The sequence below is a fragment of the Vidua macroura genome, chromosome 10 (assembly GCF_024509145.1).
Source record: "Vidua macroura isolate BioBank_ID:100142 chromosome 10, ASM2450914v1, whole genome shotgun sequence".
In the NCBI taxonomy this organism is placed as follows: domain Eukaryota; kingdom Metazoa; phylum Chordata; class Aves; order Passeriformes; family Viduidae; genus Vidua; species Vidua macroura.
Window position 1 is genome coordinate 11,140,045 of NC_071580.1, and position 18,773 is coordinate 11,158,817.

An 18,773-nucleotide genomic window follows, 5' to 3' on the forward strand; every position below is an offset into this window, starting at 1 on the left:
CTAGAGCTTGTTTTCCTTCATAACATCCTCGTAAGATGGAGGCAATTCAGTTCCCCCAGGGCTGAAGCATGGGACAGGAGAAGAGGAAACCTCTGCAGTCATGCAGGGGCTCAGGGATCCAGAGAATGGGCACGGAGGTGCTTCAGTAGCTGGGGAAAAAGCAAAGTCACAACTGTACAGCAGACAGGCGTGAAGGGCAAGTGTGGGAGTGAGAGGGGTGAGCCCAGGAGCAGCTGCCAAACCACTTGGAAACAAGAAAGGCACGGACGTAATTTTTGAAGGATGGCATCATAAAGTCTTTCACCACAAACTCCAGATACAAGAAGTTGGGACAGAGGAATTTGGGTTGGTTTGGGTGGGTCCTCCCTGTGGAGACACTGTCTATGACCACCCAGAAAGCAGGTAATATGTCCTCTGGGAAGGGCTTAGCCTAATAAACAAGCTTTATTTTTCTTGGAGGGATGTTGTCTGGCTCAGCCTGCTGATGCTGCTGGCCATACTCCAGATCAGTTCTGTTTGCTACACAGTCATTATAGCCCAGTCCTCAAAATCTGGGTGCTCCTGGGGAAATGTTGAGGGTGGCTGCCACAATGAACAGCACCCACCACGACAATCTTTTGACAGACCAGGGTGTGTTAGCCAGTCAAGCTGTACTGGGATGCCTCGAGTTAGACCAGTACAGTTTTGCCTGTGAGAAATGAAGGACACACGCTGGAAAGGGCAGCCTGACCCCAGAGCCTATAGTGAATGGCCTGGCACCGATGAGAAAGTCCCACACACCTCCAGTGTTTGCCTGGCCAAGTCCCAGCTAGGCACCTTTAGGACACATGGACACACAGGGACAGCACCAAGGTATGGCTCAGTGAAAAGTGGGTGTGGCTTCAGCCCCCCAGTCCATGGTCTGAACATGTCCCCAAGATGCCAGAGCTGGGCACCCCATTGTTCACCAGCAATACAGCCCCTGGCTGCATCCCAGCTCCCAAGCCTGACTGCTTTTTACTGGGTTATGGATGAGCCACAGGAAGGCCACCAGGGCCAGCAGGACCTTGCAGCAGGGACAGGACTAACCACAAAAGGCATCTGAGCTGCTGAGGGCAAAGACAGCCATGGTGCGTCGGGGGAGGCAGCTCCGCCGCTTCAGCCAGCACTGCAGGCAGCAGCAGATCCCGCAGGACAGGAGCACGGCCAGGAAAAACAACACCAGGAACCTAAGGCAGAGGCAGCAGGGGAGGAACAGTACTGTCACCATCTGCGGGCAGCACCGACAGATGGCTGCATGTCTTCAAATTAACATATTCATTAACATCTTTGCGAATAGCCGTTAAATGTTGTGGTCTCCCCACCAGCACACTGGACATGATCAAAGTCCCCAGAAACCAATGTCTCACTCCTGAGTGCTCAGCAGCAACTGCTGGCTGGAAATTCAAACATTTCTCCCTGACACAATCCATCGTTTTTTCCCAGCTCAGTTGTCAGCGTACAGTGAGGAGGATATGGATAAATGGTTTCCATTAGTTTGTAAAGACAGAACACAGGGACAGCCCAGGAGCAATACTCTCTAGCTATCAGTCTCTCTTAATGCCTTTCTCTCCATATATCCATCAAAGAATATTATTTGCCAGTTTTTCCCCTTAAAGCAGATCTGAAACTTACCACACATACCAGCTGCTAAAGTTTTCATCGCTCTGTCCAATGCACCTAAAAAGGGAAGAATAAAAAGGACTTCCAGTCCAGCGTGAGGGGGCCGCTGTACCCACCCCAGCACACCTACCAACACAAAGACAAGCACCATCAGTAAGCAGAAGATTGAGAAGTTTTCTTCCATGAAGGGAGCATTAAAAATTTCTCTATGTAGATGGGAGCAATGCAGATGATGCAAGAAGCAGAGTGCCACTTGTTTGCCTTTCAACACTGGCACCTGCCACCAGCGTTCTTGCTGAAAACCCAAAGGGTTGCCAGCCTCTATTTTCTCTTTTGGAAAAAAGCCCCAACCCTAAATGACCTTGTCCTGGAATTCCTCATTCCTCTGCTGTGCTGGTGTGCCAGGCAGGAGCACAGCACCCCTGAAAGAGCCTGGGGTGGGGGCAGCCATGGGTGAGAGAATGAAGCCACACTCACCTCTCGCCAAGCTCACAGTCCGACCCAGAGTCTGCTGACTGAAAACACACATGTAAATCAGAGAGGGCAGGTATGTTTTGTTTTTTTACAATTTACCAGTATAATTACTGTTCTTAGAGTGGGAAGTTGGAGGGGAAGAACAAAACAAGTGCTGATCCTGCAGGGTTGAAAGCAGACCTCTCCTTAGGGATCTGGCTCTGTGGGTCTCTGCTTTGAGCCAGCCCAAATCGAAACCAGCAGAGAACCTCACCAAGAGCTCAATAAATTCAATAGCTTGCAGATGAAAGCTAGGCCAAGGAGAAAGCATTCCTTTTGATGTGAAAGAGGGAAAGACAAGAGCAGGGAAACACCAGCTGGAGTCTGAGACCTGCTTGCTGAACTGGGCTTTGCTATTCAGAAATACCTGCTGAAAATGCTCATAACCACATTCTTGTTCTGTGGCTCATTTTTTTGGGGGAGCTAATTGTAATGGAGCAGTAAATTGGAGTTGTTTTGACCAGAAGTGTGCTCTACCCAGAATTTTCCTATTTTCAGATAGTAGTGGTGCATCATTCCCAGAGTCAGGTTTCAGGTATTGCAAATATGTGAACCTGAAACTTGTTTTTCAGGTATATTTTCTATTCTCAGCTTAAGCCAGTTTATTTTTGCAAGCCTTGTTGATCATAGCCTCAGTTTCATATTATCTGTGCAAAAAGTAACCAGAGCAGTTCATCAGTATAATTGAATCCAATTCAATAGATTCTTTTGGCTGACTGGTGTTAGGTGTGTTATTACAGTTGCCCAATGTTGCTACAAAAAAATTCATATCAGAAATAGAATTGTGATAACACTGGAAATCAGAATGAACAAGATAGAGGAATTTAGATTAGTTTCTCGGAAAAAAACTATTAGAATGTAATTTGTAAATAATTACTTTGGATTTCCCTCTGCATATATCCCAAATACTTAGAGATTTTTGACTTTGAGTCAAACTGGAAGGCTCTGTTCTGAACTAGAAATTTGTATCAAATATGCATAACTGAAAAATCTCTTTTAAAATCTCTAATTAACAGGTTCTTTTTGTTATGCAAAGCTCAAGCCACTGTAAACAGCAAGACATCCCCCCGAGATCTCTATAATGTGTCTGATCCTGTGCAAACACTGCCTTCCAGTCCCTAGTTTCACCAGAGGTCTTTGGGTATAGTAAATCTTTCATATAAAGCATTATCTGTGAAATTTCACGAGTGGCTGAAACTCAAATGAGGAATAGAGAAAAAGATAGAAGCTTCAACTCTTTCAGACGTGTCCTTTTGAAACTGAGCTAATTTGCCATGTCACACATGCACCCTGATGCAGAATATTTTAATTATTTTGGGTTTTTTTGCATTTCAACTGATGATTAAATAACAAGTCAAAAGCAGATAGCTGATTGCTGTGATTACATGTACCCTGAGTATTCTTCATGGCTGAATGACAACCTCTGGCCTCTCTTTTATCATCCTTCAAACCAGCTCAGCAGAGCCACCTTAGCGTAGTTGAACTGCAGCAAAGTGCATCTGCTCTGAGGCAGGAATCTATAACAGCAGCCAAACACCCACCCGTGCTGCTGAAGCCTCAAGCTCTTCCATTTCAATAGCCACAGACAGAATAAAGGACAAAGGCAGTAGTGTTTTCTCTGCATTAACTGGAATTTTTGTGAGCATTAAATCTTCCCCAAATTCATTAGGTCCTCAAAAAAAAAATTAAAAAAATAATAATATAAAAAGAAAGCTGATGACTAAATTATATAAAAATTGGCACCTTCCCCCTCCCAAAATCCCTAAAATCAGCCTGATCCCAGTGAAGGATTTGGTTACCTGGAAGAAGGTTAAACACAGAACTCCAGTTCCTGCTGTGATCCATGAAGTTAAATACAAAGCTCCACGTCTCCGCATCATTAGTGTGAGAAACATTGGAAGAGCTTTGTTTGCAGCAGTGTTTTATCCTCTGTAATTTGGTGCTTTTAAAACTTCTCTGCACATCGTGCCTGCAGCCAGAGAACACGTTACCCAATGGCTTCCTGCGCCTCAGAAATTACCGCTAGCCAGGGAGGGAATTTGGGTTTGCGGGGACACAAACAGCTACCAGAAGTTAAAGGAACACTGGTTTAAGGTCAGCACCTTGCAGTTGTTTCGGTATTTTCCTAGCTGTTCACAAATTCCTGCTGCTGAGGCTTAGTTCCATATTAACCCACGGCTGCATTTAACAGGACCTGCTATAAATAGAGTCACTGGTGTCCATGCAGTGGGGCCACATTTCATGGCATGCTGCCTTCAGATGGAATATTGGCATTACAGAAAAAGCAGAGTTAGCTCTAAGCATGTCCTGTGCACTGTGCCTACCATCTCAAACCTGCACCAAGGATGAAGGAAACCCTTCCCAGCCTGAGACTTACCACCAGTACCAGTGTTATGCAGCTGTCAGGGCTTGCCAGGAAAATGCAGCTTAAAACAACCCATACATCCCCAATGCTTCTTACAAGGGACACAAAATTTCACTGCACATTCAATTCCTATAGAGCCATGCAGGTGATGTGGTTAAACAGGGGTAGAAGATGGTCTGCACCATAGCTCTGATCCCCTTGGAAGGGACAATCCCAGTTTGTTCAGCAGTCAGTAATAGGTTGTCACTGAAGTTTACAGCCCGTGGCTGAAATGCACCATTAACTGTGGTTCTTCCAGATTTTAACACAAACGGTGTTGCCATGAATATGTTTAGCTGTCACTCCAGAGTTAAGTATTGTGTTGGGATGCCATTACTTCTGTAATGATTGACAAAGCCAAGCTGCTCTTGAGATGTACCTCTGTGGCTTTGCTTGAGCTGAAAGGTCAAGAATCTAACCAGCTGTGATATACATGCACAACACGGGTTTGTTATTTAATGTTCAAGTTTTGCATAAACCGAGGCCAAGCCCTGGTGTTCTCTAATGTTTACTTGCAGCTCAGCACTAATGAAAGGCGAGCTCCTGAAATGATGCTCGCTGAGAAAGCATCTCTCATAATGGTGCTAAGTGCATGTGCTACACAAAATAAATGGTCTGAACATGCTGTCCTGCTTCAGACCAATCCTTTTCAGTGCTGCTCAACAGTAAATTGCCAAACCAATTTCTTAGCTGTTTTCTTAAAGAAAAAGCTCCTGCAGTATAAAAATGTGCACAGCCTTGCTGGGAACTATGTGACTCTGACAATTTCAGGCTTCAATGAGGTCATCCATCATTGAACTAATTTCAGTTTTCTTCCTCTCACAATTACTTCCCTCATGTCAGCACCCAGGGTACTTTCAATTTAGAGCCACCAAATGGATCAACCCCAGTATTTCAGGGGGCAGGTACCTCAATGAGCTCCTGGTACTGAAAAATAACACGTGGCATTTGTTCTGGATCTATTTCCAGAAGAAAAGGGAAAGAATTGAATTCTATCACTGCTCAGCTCCTGGTCTTGAGGCAAACTTTGATGTTTTCTGCTGGTTGGACCCATACAGGATTCCAAGCTCAGCTCCTGGTCTTGAGGCAAACTTTGATGTTTTCTGCTGGTTGGACCCATACAGGATTCCAAGGGATGATGGCAATTTCTGAAGCCTGTCCTGCACTCTCTGTAATGATGTCAAGAGGAGAGAGAGCTGGCTAAAAGGGGGTCTGTGACAGTAGCTCTCTGGCCACAGAGAGAAACACACAACTTTCCTCAGGCACCTGAGAAACTTGTGTGTTTCTCTCCGTGGCCAGAGAGCTGCTGCCACAGGGGTCCATGAATAGCCCAGTCTTTTGCTTCAGGAGTCATTCCAATACTGAAAAAAGCTGCTGCTTCAGCAGGAAAACTCTCCCTGTCCATGATCAGCTGAGCAGCTTGAATACATGAATGTCATAAAGAGCCTCGGCACTTGCTCTAAGACAGTCAGGACTCGACACCAAAGACCCAGAAGGGTTTTGAACTGAAATCACAGTGGGCTGGCACCCTCCTGCTGCTCCCTGCCTGCTGGGGCACTGCTGCCTTTGGGTTTTGCAAAACTGAGACACATCTTCCACACAGCTCTGTGTCCGAGGGCTAGCTCCAGTCTGAGGGATTTCTCCAGGCTTTTTGTCATCCCCCCACGAGGAGATACATGCGCACACAGTTGCACGCACACACGAAGACTCCTCCTCTACTTACTGGATGAAAAGTTTGGTATCTCTCTCCTCCTCAATTATATTCACCTGGTGGACTTGGGAGGCTGCTCCCTGATAGATGTTAACTCATGGCCATTAGATTAACATGCTGTTATTTCCTCATCACCTTATGTCGTTGCTAGGTGACAAATGCATCTCCCAGGCAGCAACGGGAGCTACCGAAACATTCGGCAATTTATGACTGTCCATTATGGCTTTCCTTAAAGTGCCTGGTCCTTTCAGTGGGAAGATGTACAGCTCTAGGAACACTCTGAGGGTGACTTCTAGAGTTGCCACAAAAACCTCCACTGGGGGCTGGCTCTTGCTGGGTTTCATGAAAGGCATGAAAGGGAGCGCAAGATGGGGAGACAGGAGGAATTTGGGAGGAGCTGATTTACCTTGTCAAGTCTGAGAGGGCCAGGGTTGCATCAGGGATCTGAATTTCAGGAAATGGGCTCCAAACTGTATTTGTGTGCACTAGAACTGATAGCCTGTGTTTCACTGGGTATCATACAATTAATTTCAGACATGCTTTTAGATTAAGCCAACATTTCAGGAAACATCCTGGGGATTTCTGGATCTTGGTAAGAGTGGGAGGCAATTCACTGGCAAACAGAAGCCCACATAAAACACCTTGCAGCCTGTAAGCACAGTTAGCAGCTTAAACTTATTTCAAGCTCTTCCTAGGCTGCCTTCAGAGCATTTGATGGTTGCTGGGGATGACTTTTGGAAAAGCAATCACCTTGCTAGGTTCTGATCAGCCTCCCAGAACAGACCAGAATTAGACTGTCAAAGACTCAGAAAGAAAAGAAAGAGACTGGCAGCAGGAGAGGTGGGACATGGTACAGAATGGAGAATACACAGAGATGTGGATGAGAGACAAGGAACATCAGGGCAGTCCCACTCTCTACATGAAGGTCAACTGGCAAGTGTTAAGCATGTGTTCACTTTTTTATGCTGCAGTGTTTTCACATCACCACCACAATCAATTCTTGCTCCAGTTCCAGGCCACTGGGATCTCTCCTCTCCCTACTTGACTGCACCACCACGACCATCTCAGTCTTTGCTTCTGCAGCTACATCCTTGGCATCAAGGCTCCCTCAGGCTGCACCTGGCCTGGCCTGGGATCCCTGATCCCTCCTGGCCTGGCCTGGCCTGGGATGGCTCAGCAGGCAAAGTCATTTTAGCCCAGGAGAAGACCAAAGCAATGGGGAGGACTGAGTGTTTCCTCTCTGCAACGGGAGAACTAAAGCAGCTTTGGTCTCATCTTCTGTAAATGGAAGCCACAAGGAGCTGCTCGTTCCCTACACACACACTGAGATGACTAAATCCAGCACTGGGGAGAGCTTTTTAAGCTAATGGCCAGTGCTGGCACGGGAACAAATGAGAGCAAACCAACCATGAATAAATTGAGGCTGGAAATGCAAAGAAGGTTCACCCCATCCAGAGCAGCAAGGTTGAGCAGCAGCTTGTCCGTGGGAGGAGTGTGGGCATGAAACCAAACAGCTCCCGGGACACAAGTCAGCGAGCTCCCACACGAGATGTAACCACTCCAACTTGCTGACCCTGGGAGCCCTTTCCCCATCCCATGGAACCATCTCAGTGGGTCCTTAGACCCTCAAACCCCTCCACATGCACAAGAGTCAGCCAAGGTGGCCCAGGGCTGGAGTAAGCGAGGAAGGGTGAACATTTTACCAAGGCCTGGTAGAGCTGGCACGGCCTGTTGTCTTTCAAAAGGATTATACCCAGTTGCTGGTCCCTGATGAATGCAGCCCTTTGTGAGCCTGTGCGGGGGATGTGCTGCACAGGGGAAGGAGAGGCGCACGGATTGAAATGAATGCCAACAAGGATGGCATTGTCCTGCTGCATCCTCCCCAGCAACGAGGCTTCGGAGGTCACCCCTCAGATCTGAGGCAACTGCAGCTACCTCGTCTTGTTGGATGGTCCAGAGAGCCTTTTTGTTTGCCTTCGTGTATCAGTAGGGAAAATCCAGCAGAGAATGGGGTCAGTGAAGGCTTCTGCCTGGCAGGAAGACAAAGAAAAAGGAATCTCCTCTAGGTTATGCATACAAGATTTCTCCTATATGTGCATGCATATCCCATGCCGAGAGCTACAGAAAACTGAACTCAATACACAAGTGTTTATATATCCAGGGAAGTCAAAACTTCAAAACTCTCTGAAGTCCCAATATTGAAGTTTTGTGAGAAAGTAGTGTGATTTGTCCAAAAACTGCTGTTCCAACCTTATAATGAACACCTGAAATAAATACTGTAACAACTGAAATATTAAGCTTATCTGAAAGGACTGAGGCAGGAGCTTTCTTGCTCTGGAATTCTTGCACTTTGAGAATGTGTATTTCCAGCAAATATTTTGTGTGTGCTGATGACTTTGGTGCTGATTCTGCTCTCACCATTAAACACAGAAATCAGTGTGCAGTGATTTCCTGAGAGCTGTGTTGTGGTGGGGCAGGGTGAAGCTGAAAGAGTTTAGAGAAGTGGCTATTTCCTTTCCTCTTCCAAGTTGAGTTTTATCTTTAAAACTCAAATTGGAGCCTAAAAAAATAAAAGTGCCAAAATAACAGGGTTTGGGTAAGCCTAGCAGTTGTTTTGTTGTATGAGAATTCAGAGCTCAGAATTACATTTTAAGATCTATTGCACCTGAATGATAGTTGGACTTCTCTTATTTCCAGCTTGGACATTAGGATGTGAGATAATTCTGAGTTTTATCACTGACTTCCCAAAAACCCATGAAATTCTGTGTGTTACAGCCCACCTGGAAAAAGAGTTTAAGAGATCTTTCATCTCAACCTCTCCAGATACCACTGTACCTCACACAGAGCGTATCAGAAATCAGTTCAAAGGGCTGGATAATCCTCAAGAGTTAAGAAACACAAAAGTAGAATTAAAGTTAAAGCTGATAGAATTAAAAGCAGCTTGAAAAAAGAGAAAGATTAAGTATACCAGAAATACAAAGCTATCACCAGCAGAAATTTTGTTCTTTTCATTTTCTACTATGAAATTGAAGATGATCACAACTACTTGAACTCTGAAGGCTGCTGCTGTTTCTTTGTACTTCAACAGGTCCTCTTACTTTTAATCAGTTAAAATTGTACATTGATTTAATAATTAAAAATTATAGTAAGGCTTTAGTACTTTTTCATAATATGTCTTTTTTTTTTTTTTGGTTATTATTCGGTTGCCAGGGGCTAAGAAATTACAGTGAAAAAATTAAAATCCTTTAGTATTTTCATCCCTGTAATTTACTTAGCTGCTGGATGTAAAAAGACAACAAGAGAATAAATTGCTTGAAACCAAATAGAGGCTTCATTTTCCCCTGCCTCTGAGTTACTGATATCACATTGGACACCACATGGGAGGTTTTGGCTGAGAAATTAGCATGAGACTATCTGGCACATCCTGAAACACATTTTCAAGGCAATTTTCCAGGCAGAACCGTTTAGCAATGAATGCTGAAATACAAATGAATGCTGGTCATTATCAGCTGGCACATGTGCTTCTTCAGCAGGAAACCCCGTGGTCCAGGGGCTTGCTCTGCAAGAGGGGTCATGTGGGCACAGGGACAGGGACTGGGACTGGGACTGGGACTGGGACATGCCTTCTGTGCCCCCTGCAACAGCCGGGCTCCAGGCACCACAGGAACACTCTGTGCTTGTCCTTAAGTGTAGGCACCTGCTAACATTTCGGCCTAAGATGATAAGCCTTCCTCAGATGATCCAAATACCTTTACCACACTTGATTGCTTACCAGCCTGCCATGCATCTTGAATTCCTTCCAGGTGCCCTTTCTGGGTTTATTTTGAATTGTTGGCTCCTCAGGTGCAGCCTGTCCCCTGCCAAGCACCCCCAGCCCACCTGGGCTCCATGCAGGGAAGGGCAGTGGTTTCAGACCCTCGTCCTTGCAGGCAGATTCAGTTCAGAACAGGCTATAGCCATGCTCCTGTGTGCCCAGAATTAGTGAGGGCTGATACCAGCACTTATGGATTCAAGAAACATGGGATCAGCAGGCTGCTCTCCAGCTTCCTATTGAGACAGATAAAATTCCAAATGCTCTGCCTAGGAACAGTAAGCTGATGCTTGGGGTGAGATGCTGTGGACATACCCACCTTGTGCTCCCCAAGGATGTTGTAGCAACATGTCTGGGATCAGGGTAAGGATGAGACAATGAGGCTCCTCAGGGTTTGCTTCCCCTCCCCATGAGCCTCCAAAGGCCTGTGCCATGGCCAGGCTGCCCTCTGGTCACCCAATTCAGTGCTCACCTCCTCTCCAGGCTGGTACCAGGATGAGAAACAATGTCTGGAAGACCAGATGGAGAGCTTGCATCTTCCTCCCCACTCTGCAGAAGTTTTCTGCATGTATAAACAGAGAGAGATATGGGGGAAGTTTCCAGGGCAGACAGGGACTGCAAATAAGACCACGCAATAGGAAGGCTTAGCTTAGCCCTTTCTCCCCCTCAACAGCTTTACTGTTTTACTTAATCTCCCACTTTTACATCTTCCCCAAGAATATATCTGAAAAACACTCTCCTGTTTATAATTTCAACACAAACAGCCAGGCTCTTCACACTCCTTTCTTTTAACTCACCCTTTGATTTCCCCACCGATTCCTGCTTCTGCTTTCTTGATTTCCCCCTGGCCAAGAAAAATTGTCCTAGCAACATGAATCTTCCCAAGCTCATTTCCCCTCCTTAGAGACCTGCTCAAATATACCAAAACCCCTTATCTTACTCTAAAGTAGATTTTTATAACCCCTCCATCTCCCACAGGTCTTTGCAGCTCTGGGAGCAAAAGATGCACAGTCAGAGCTGCCCTTGGAACAGGTGAGGTTAATCCTGTAGGACCTGTTCAATAGGAAGGGAAAATGAATTCCCCCTCCTCGTTTGCTCTAATGATAATCTATCTTCTAGAGCAAACTCCAACTGGCCAACTCCTTCCTTGTATTTGTGGGGGTCCTTTTTGTGCTGCAACAGCACTTAGATGTGCAGGGTGCCATGGGCTGCATAAATGTAGGGATCCTGGTACATATGAGTCCAGATGTCAGAGAAGGGACACTTTCCAACTTCCACCTGGATGGCAGTCAGAATAGATGCAGTTCTATTTTTTAAATCTCCCCATTCTTACAAGGTATTACTCCTGCATCACCTCTTCACTGTGCTACAGATGCTCTAATCCTATGAGAGAGGAAGAAAATACTTAGCTTCACTCCCAGCTGTGGTCCGTGGGCACATGGTTTGTGTGACAGAATGGACTTCCAGGGTCTCAGTGGAAGTGCTGAGGCTGGAACCCAGCAGTGCTGAGGTTCAGCTGTGTTGTGTGAAGTATAGCAGCTTCTACTCCTAAAAGGTATCCCTGAGGAAGGTTTTCTAGGGGAACATCCTTACAGCAACACCAGTACAAACACTGAAAATCACAGCTCAGACACTCACCTCATCTCTTGTGCACAGACCTCTTCTTCCTTGATGTTCTCATCCACACTCCTGTGCTCTCCTTAGTCTGGCAAGCCCTGATGTCGGGGACAGAGAGATTGGGCCTAATCCCATGAGATGCAGAGTTCCCAGAGCCTGCAGGCAGGGTGGATGGTGCTGGGTCATCCTTGGGGTGAACCCTGGGCAGTCCAGTCCCGCCAAGGCAGGATGTTGCACCAAGGGCCCAACACCATGCACAGTGGGCCCTGAGTGGAGCATGACCATCTGTGAATTTACTATTCCTTCTCAAATGCTAATTAGTTATTTACATAAAACTTTGGAACATTTTAATTAGTTGTGTTAATTTAGAATTCACAGAAGAGAGCTATAAAAGTCTATTATATGGGACGCTTATTCAAATGAAGCTTGAAATGGCACATGGTGATGTACTCACAAATCTCCTGCCAACACAGTGAGAAAAATGAGAGGGTGGCCAGGCTTTGAGTGAGACAGCAGGAGATTGGCATTTCTGATGCACTGGGTAAAGCTGAGAAGCTGGTCCTGGCTAGGGAGATGGTCCTTTCCCACTTGAGGTCTCAGTCTGACAGTTCCAGGTTCATATTGTCCCAGTGTTGTTGCATTTCATGTGTCCTCCTCCTCCTCCTCAGGGGAGGATAAACAGTTCTATCTTTTCTATCTGTCAACTACTTTTTTTTTTTTTTAACTTGTAGGAAGTCATGATTAGGTTTGAGTTGGTTTGGGATGATTCAAATCAGGCTAAAAATGGCCGACAGTTTATGGAGCCAGAGGAATCAGACAGATGGACATCAGTTCATCAGTCATGTGTCCAAACCACCCTCTTCCTTTAGGAAATTAGGTGATTCAAACAAAAGCACCTCGAATACAGAGTTGCCAGGTCTAGAAGCACCCCTTGCTCTGCTTCAGCTCAAACTCTGGGACAGGCATCACAGTGCAGCAAACCTCCCTCCTGCTCTGCACAGGCTGTGAGCACTCCCAGACAGCATCACTCTGCCATCCCACCTGTGGGTACTGCACTGGCAATGAAGGCAGTGTGCTGGTCCTGCCTCAGCTGGGCCTTTATTCTCAAGGCAAGTGGAAAAGGCTTTCCTTCATCAAGTTCATCATTTTCACAGCACTAAACTCAATTAAAGCAAAGATGCCTGTAAGTGGCTGGACTGATAACTGTAAATCCAGCTATCTCAGGTTGCTACAGAATCTAAATTACCCCATCACCATTAATCCCAAGATAGAAGAAATGTCCAAGCAGCTATATAAAATTAGACACTCTGCCCTAAGATTTCATCTGGCAGTGAAAACCATTTTCTGTATAAAATACAGCCCACTTTACCTCTTGAGCTTTAAAGCTTGATTCAATAAATCTGGAATTACCCTATGGAAAATCATCTTCCTTGATGGAAGGTAAGTGCCAGTATCACATCCAATTGTGACAGAGCTGCTGTCTGCCAGAAGAGCTTGAGGACAGCATGGAGCAAGGGAAACACAGTGGTCTATCTAAAGCCTTATAAACAGAATTCATGGGTGGTTACATTAAAACTGAGAGGAAACAACAAGCTCTTGTGTGGTCCATGACAAAACACCTGTTTTCTTGGTGCTCACAAGATGTCTAGGAATATTTTTATGTCATTTTCTGAAAAACCAACAGAACAGTAGGAGCATTGCACTAAAACAGACCCACTCCACTGAAATCAGTGTTAGCTGGGCTTTCTGTACTCCTCTGGGGGCCCATAGCCTGGTGTTTGCAGACTGTTGGGCACGTGATGCTACAAAGGCCACGTTTGCCAAACACAAAGAAGGTTTGGGCTGCGTAGATTCCATGGAAGGCTATTATTCTGCACAAACACTGGAAAATGTGATTGTCCATAGCAGGGAGGGATCACAGAGGACTGCCATGACAGAGGAGAGTGCCAGGAGCAAGTGACTGGTTTGTTGGTCTGAGGGTGACGCTCGCAGAATAAGAAGCAGAGATAAGTCCTGCTGTAAAAGCTGTTAAGAAGGGAAGTGGAGAACATGTGGTGAAGTTCAGCTTTATTTTGTCTGGGAAAGCAGATGGAGCAACCTAAGGATGAACTAGTTCACCTGGAGATGAAATAAGTAACCTGGAGGTGTGCTTCCATCTCTAATGGCTTCAGAGGAAAGGATCAGGTCACACCTCAAGACTGTGCAATCCTATGAGAGTAATTTGTTGATTTGATGGAGGCCAGCCTGAGATTGTTCAGTCTTTATCAAAGAAGATACTTGGTGAATCATTGCCATAATCAAGGCAAATTGGAAATATTCTCTGTGTAAGGATTTGCTTGATAACAACAACAGAAAGGAGTGAAGCTGGAAGGCATGGTCAGCCAACTGGCAGGTAGTTCATGGGTTTCAAATCCTTTAATCCAACTTTTAAGACTCATCAGAAGATTTTACAGCAAGTGTATAAATGCCCTGTGAAATCCAAGGCTGCTGGAAATTATTTAGGACAAGAGCCAAACAGAATAATTCAGAAGAAAAATTGGACATCACTATGGAAAATGTGCAGAACAATATCTTTTGGAAAGCTTTTCTGTTATGATGCATAAACTAGATTCACACTAACAGAAGTGCAGAAGAAACATAACTCATAATGACTCTTACTTTCTTCTGGCTGTAGTAGGAGCCAGGACACCAGAATTGTGCTCAGCAAAGCAATCCCTGTTTCCAGTTTTGAGCTCTTACTGTTTATTCAGAGCTCGCCCATTGACCCATCTTCCTGTCACAAACTGATTAAGTGCACATGTCAGAAGGATTGCCAGCAATCAACAGCAACCACTGGAAAAGGAAAGGGAGCTGGAGGGCATAAAACAAGCAGCTTTTCACTAGTGACTTCATTGTGAAGGAGCTGGAAGCCATGGCAGGCCAGTGGCACATGTCAGGACAGTCCAGAGGAAAGATGGAAATGGTTGGGGAGCTCAGTCAAGAAAAAGTGCCTGCAGCCTTTCCTTGACCTGAGCATTGGCCCTTTTCTTCAGGTTCCTAAAGGCAGGCTCCCAGGGTGGGCCTGGGATCGTAGGCACAGCATCACCTTTCTGTGCATGAGATGCACCCCAAACCTCACTCCTGCTGCCTCCACCCCCCAGAAGTCTGCCTCACACTGCCCAGCATGGAACATGGAAGAGCTTGTAGGAGTGACAGGCTGCCTGTCCCCCTGAGTGGATGGAGCAGGCCCTGTCTCATCACCAAGAAATGAATAGGCTTAGTCTCAAAGTCTTCCATCTGCTGGATTAAAACTCTGGTTTTAATTAAACCAAGGAGAAAAAGACAGAGGAGGAATGGTAAAACAGAGTTTGGGGTGTGGAGGTTGTACTTTTCTTTTGTTTGTAAGTTCAATATTTTGTGCATGAGAAGAAGTGGCCCAGCATGGTAGAAACAGGTGCTGGAGTGAGTTTGTCCATAGCATCAGAGCTGGGACATCATCTCCTGATGTCCCAGGCCTGAGGGCTGATCTGTGCCTTGAGTGACAGCTTTGACATCTTCCAGCCTGGCCAGGACTGCCCAGGACTGCAGGCAGGGTGAAAAAAAAAAAAAAAACCCCACCAAACTTTCACAAAGGGGTAGATCTTTCCTCATCAGCTGGGAGGGGTGAGTAGATCTACTCTACACTTCATCAGAAATCAGTTTTTCAAAGCTTGTGTACCCAGCTGATGAAGAACTGCACTTGGAAGATAGAAAATGCACAACACATCCTGTAAACCTTTCCTAAAAGGGCATCACAAATTAATCACTCTGATTAAGTTCTTATTTTTTTTTTTTTTAGAGCATCATTTATCAGTTTAATTTAACATTACTTCAGTTGCTAGGGAACAATGATTGCAAACCTCCACCAAACAGGAATTTTGAACACTAATGTCTGGTCATCTAATTGGAAAATATTGCAAAACTCAAGCTGAGGTCTACCCTCTCCAGCCACACTGCACAGTGAGACATGGAAATGTTCTGTATTATATATAATAACACTGTTTATTAGTCAAGACTTGTAACTGTAGGAGAGAACAGCAAAATCACAAAAGGCGCAGTAGAAGAGACTTGCAAATTAGTCTCATTACTCTTGAAATTGAACTGCTTTCCATGCTCCTGGCAGAGATACCTCAAGGATACTGAGATTGCCTGTGTATTGCATTTCAAATCATGATCATTCTGCTTTACACAGTAATGTACTAAGTCTCCATCAGGCCAGTGATGGGAAGGGGGATGTTTACTTAGTGATGTGTGAAATGATGAATAAATCTTCAGGAATTATTTTGGGGGAGAGGGCAGTGAGGGAAGAGCTTTATTACATTCCTGGATCACCACCAACTGCAGAAATCCTGAAATTTTGCACATCTTTCAAATACTGAGCATCAAATGGGAAAAAAAAAGGAAGGTTCCACTCTGGTTCAAATTTCTGCACTACCAAAAATGTTCCTTCATTTCAATCAATTCTTGACCTATTTTTAATCAAAAGAGCCTACTGTGTCTTTCTGCCTCAGAAGACTGACATTGCCAGCAGGATGCTGCAGTCTCTGGTCCCAGCTCCCTGGGGAGTGGTGGAGGCTTTCCTCAGGGCCACAGGGTCCATGGGGCCATGGACTGCATCCCACATTGTCCAGAGCCCCTCTCCCCACTGCCATCTCTGCAGGGGACTTACCTGGTGTCACACAGGAGGTCTCAGATGAACCAGCAACTGGAACCCTAAGAATGAATCAGACCCTTCAGCTCCCAGCCCAGGCCTGGCACAGGCTGGGTCATTGCACTGGACCCACTGTGGGATCACAAAAAGGGACCTGAGCTGGCACTGAGAGGGACAAGGCAGAGAGACAGGTCAGTAATTTTCCTAGATGAATATTTTCAAAGAAAAAAGATAGAGCAATGTTTTGAATAAGCTCCTGTGACATAAATAATAAATAAGCAACATAAACTGTATATAAGGCATATACACATACATACATGCATTATGGAGAGCTCTTCTTTACTCATGAATTCCCTCGGGAGTTAGAAAATCACAGCTAAAAATAATCATTTGTATGCAGAGATAGACTGCACAGAGAGACAGAATTTTCTGTTCTTACCAAGACAATACTTTTTGGAAAAACCCCAACAAATTAATGTGAGCCATACTCAATAATTTTGTCTAAAAAAACAGCAGAAGAAATAAACCCCCTGATTTTTATATTTGTAATTTCATAAGCTTTGATTTTATAATACTGTTCTCAATACCTGAGCAATTCAACCCTTGTATGATACTTTTAAAAATCGGAGTGTTTATTTCACGAGCATGAAACAGGGACAAGTGCTCACCAGATAAAAAGGTAGAACTCCATATATTTGATTTTAAGAGTGTTTAGAGCAATCTTTCCACTTTTTTGATTCATTACCAAAGCCAAAAGGTTCCCAGTTCTCCCAGGGAAACTCGTGTGTCTGACAAGTGGGCAGGTGAGCCCTGAGCCAGCAGCTCTGCTTGTCCTTTCCACTCCCCGCTCTCACCACCAGCCATGGTGGGCACAGCCAGTCCCACTTCTGTCTCAGCACTTCCACTTCAGGTTGCATCTTTAAACCACAAGGCATGAATCCTTGAGCAATGATATTCGATCTGATATTGCATAATCTCCTGAGCATAAAAATTGGGAAGATTAGAATAGTGTCTACCACCAGAACGAGTTTGGTGATACTGACTGATTTTAAAAAAAAAAGCTATTATAAAAATAAATGTTTTCCCTGGACATTGGGAGGATGAGATGCTCCCTTAATGCTTGATTGGACTTTCAATCAGTTTTTCTTGCTTTTTCCTGGCTTTTTGCAGCATCCCCCGGACTTTATTTCTGATCTTGAACATTGAAGGTTTAATCAATTATTGCTCCTCCTGCTTCTGGAATCTAAGTGATCCAATTGTATTTACTGAATGTCATTAAACCAGGGTGATGAAGTAGCTCTGCTTGGATCTTTAATCCACTCCTTGTTATAAAAAAACCCAAAAGATAGAGCTGGTTTTACCTCGAAGTACTGGTATCAGTTGAAGCCCTGGACACTGCTTGGAGGGGAAAAGGACTAATCTTCCACATTTCTCTTGGCTAATCTTAAGGTTACTAGAAAGAGGACAACTGATGCTTTGTGAATTACTGCTTTGCAAATTAAACCTTCTTCTTTGTTGAAGACAGGGCTGGGATGTTCCTTACTTTGTTACAGAAAGCAGAAGTAGTTGATTTGATCCACAGTACGACCAAACTTTATCTGCTGCACACCTGGAGAGTTGTTTCAGGAAGAGTTAACAGATGCTACCAGCAACAACAAAAGCACAAGCCCTTTGGGTATATAACTAAAATGCAAAAGACTTGCTTAGCTACTTCCAGAGGTACAAGCATGCCTGGCTACAGCGGGAGAGGAAAACTGGAGAGCTGCTCCCTGGAGACTTGAATAGCTCCCTCTTCTGCAGGCAGGCAGGCAGGCAGGCAGGCAGGAGGGCTGTGGGATTCACGAGCTCTGCTGCTGGGTGTCCATGCTCTGCTGTAGGCAAGTCTCTAGCAATCCCCTCAGCTTGGTTTTTCACTGTACAGAACAAACCCCAGTGAGGACTTGTGCCATGGTTTTTCAGAAACCCCATTCCACAGAGCCACAAAACTTCATGGTGCCAAACACTCCCATGTTAGGGCTTATCAGGAGTTAACTAATGATAATATCTGTCATAAATGCTTTTGGGAATGGCAAACCATCAGACTGCATTTCAGTTGTGCCTCATTCTTTGTAAATACATGCTGAATATTTTTAACAAATAATTATTACACTTCAGACTCTCCCCTTCAAGATATTCCCCAGTGACAATTTTTGCTTCACATCCAAAGAAACTGCTTCTTCATTCAACAAATTAAATGTTTGCCAGAATGGCATATTAAGAATTTTAGAATGGTTTGGGTTGGAAAAGACATTAAAGATCATCCAGTTCCAACACCTCTGCCATGGGCAGGGACACCCTTCACTGGACCAGGTTGCTCAGAGTCCCATCAAACCTGGCCTTGAACACTTCCATGTATGGGGAATCCAAA

At 45.0% G+C, this 18,773-nt stretch overlaps 1 protein-coding gene across 1 annotated transcript; it reads right to left on the bottom strand.

Annotated features, from left to right (window-relative positions):
• TMEM207 (transmembrane protein 207) lies at positions 1-4,055 on the bottom strand. Its single transcript, XM_053986787.1, has 5 exons — positions 3,954-4,055; positions 2,119-2,156; positions 1,654-1,698; positions 1,069-1,208; positions 1-149 (listed from the first exon to the last, which is right to left on the bottom strand). The coding sequence occupies exons 1-5, from the start codon at positions 4,047-4,049 to the stop codon at positions 1-3; spliced, it is 468 nt and encodes a 155-aa protein (XP_053842762.1). The 5' UTR covers positions 4,050-4,055.
• Positions 4,056-18,773: the final 14,718 nt, after the last annotated feature.

Bases quoted from the DNA above. Each gene is read 5' to 3' on its own strand.
- TMEM207 (XM_053986787.1), bottom strand. From the start codon at position 4,049: ATGTTTCTCACACTAATGATGCGGAGACGTGGAGCTTTGTATTTAACT. The intron at 1,699-2,118 runs GTGAGTGTGGCT...TTCCCTTTTTAG, and splicing joins GACTGTGAGCTTGGCGAGAG to GTGCATTGGACAGAGCGATG. The intron at 1,209-1,653 runs GTAAGTTTCAGA...CCTCTGCCTTAG, and splicing joins TTTAGCAGCTGGTATGTGTG to GTTCCTGGTGTTGTTTTTCC.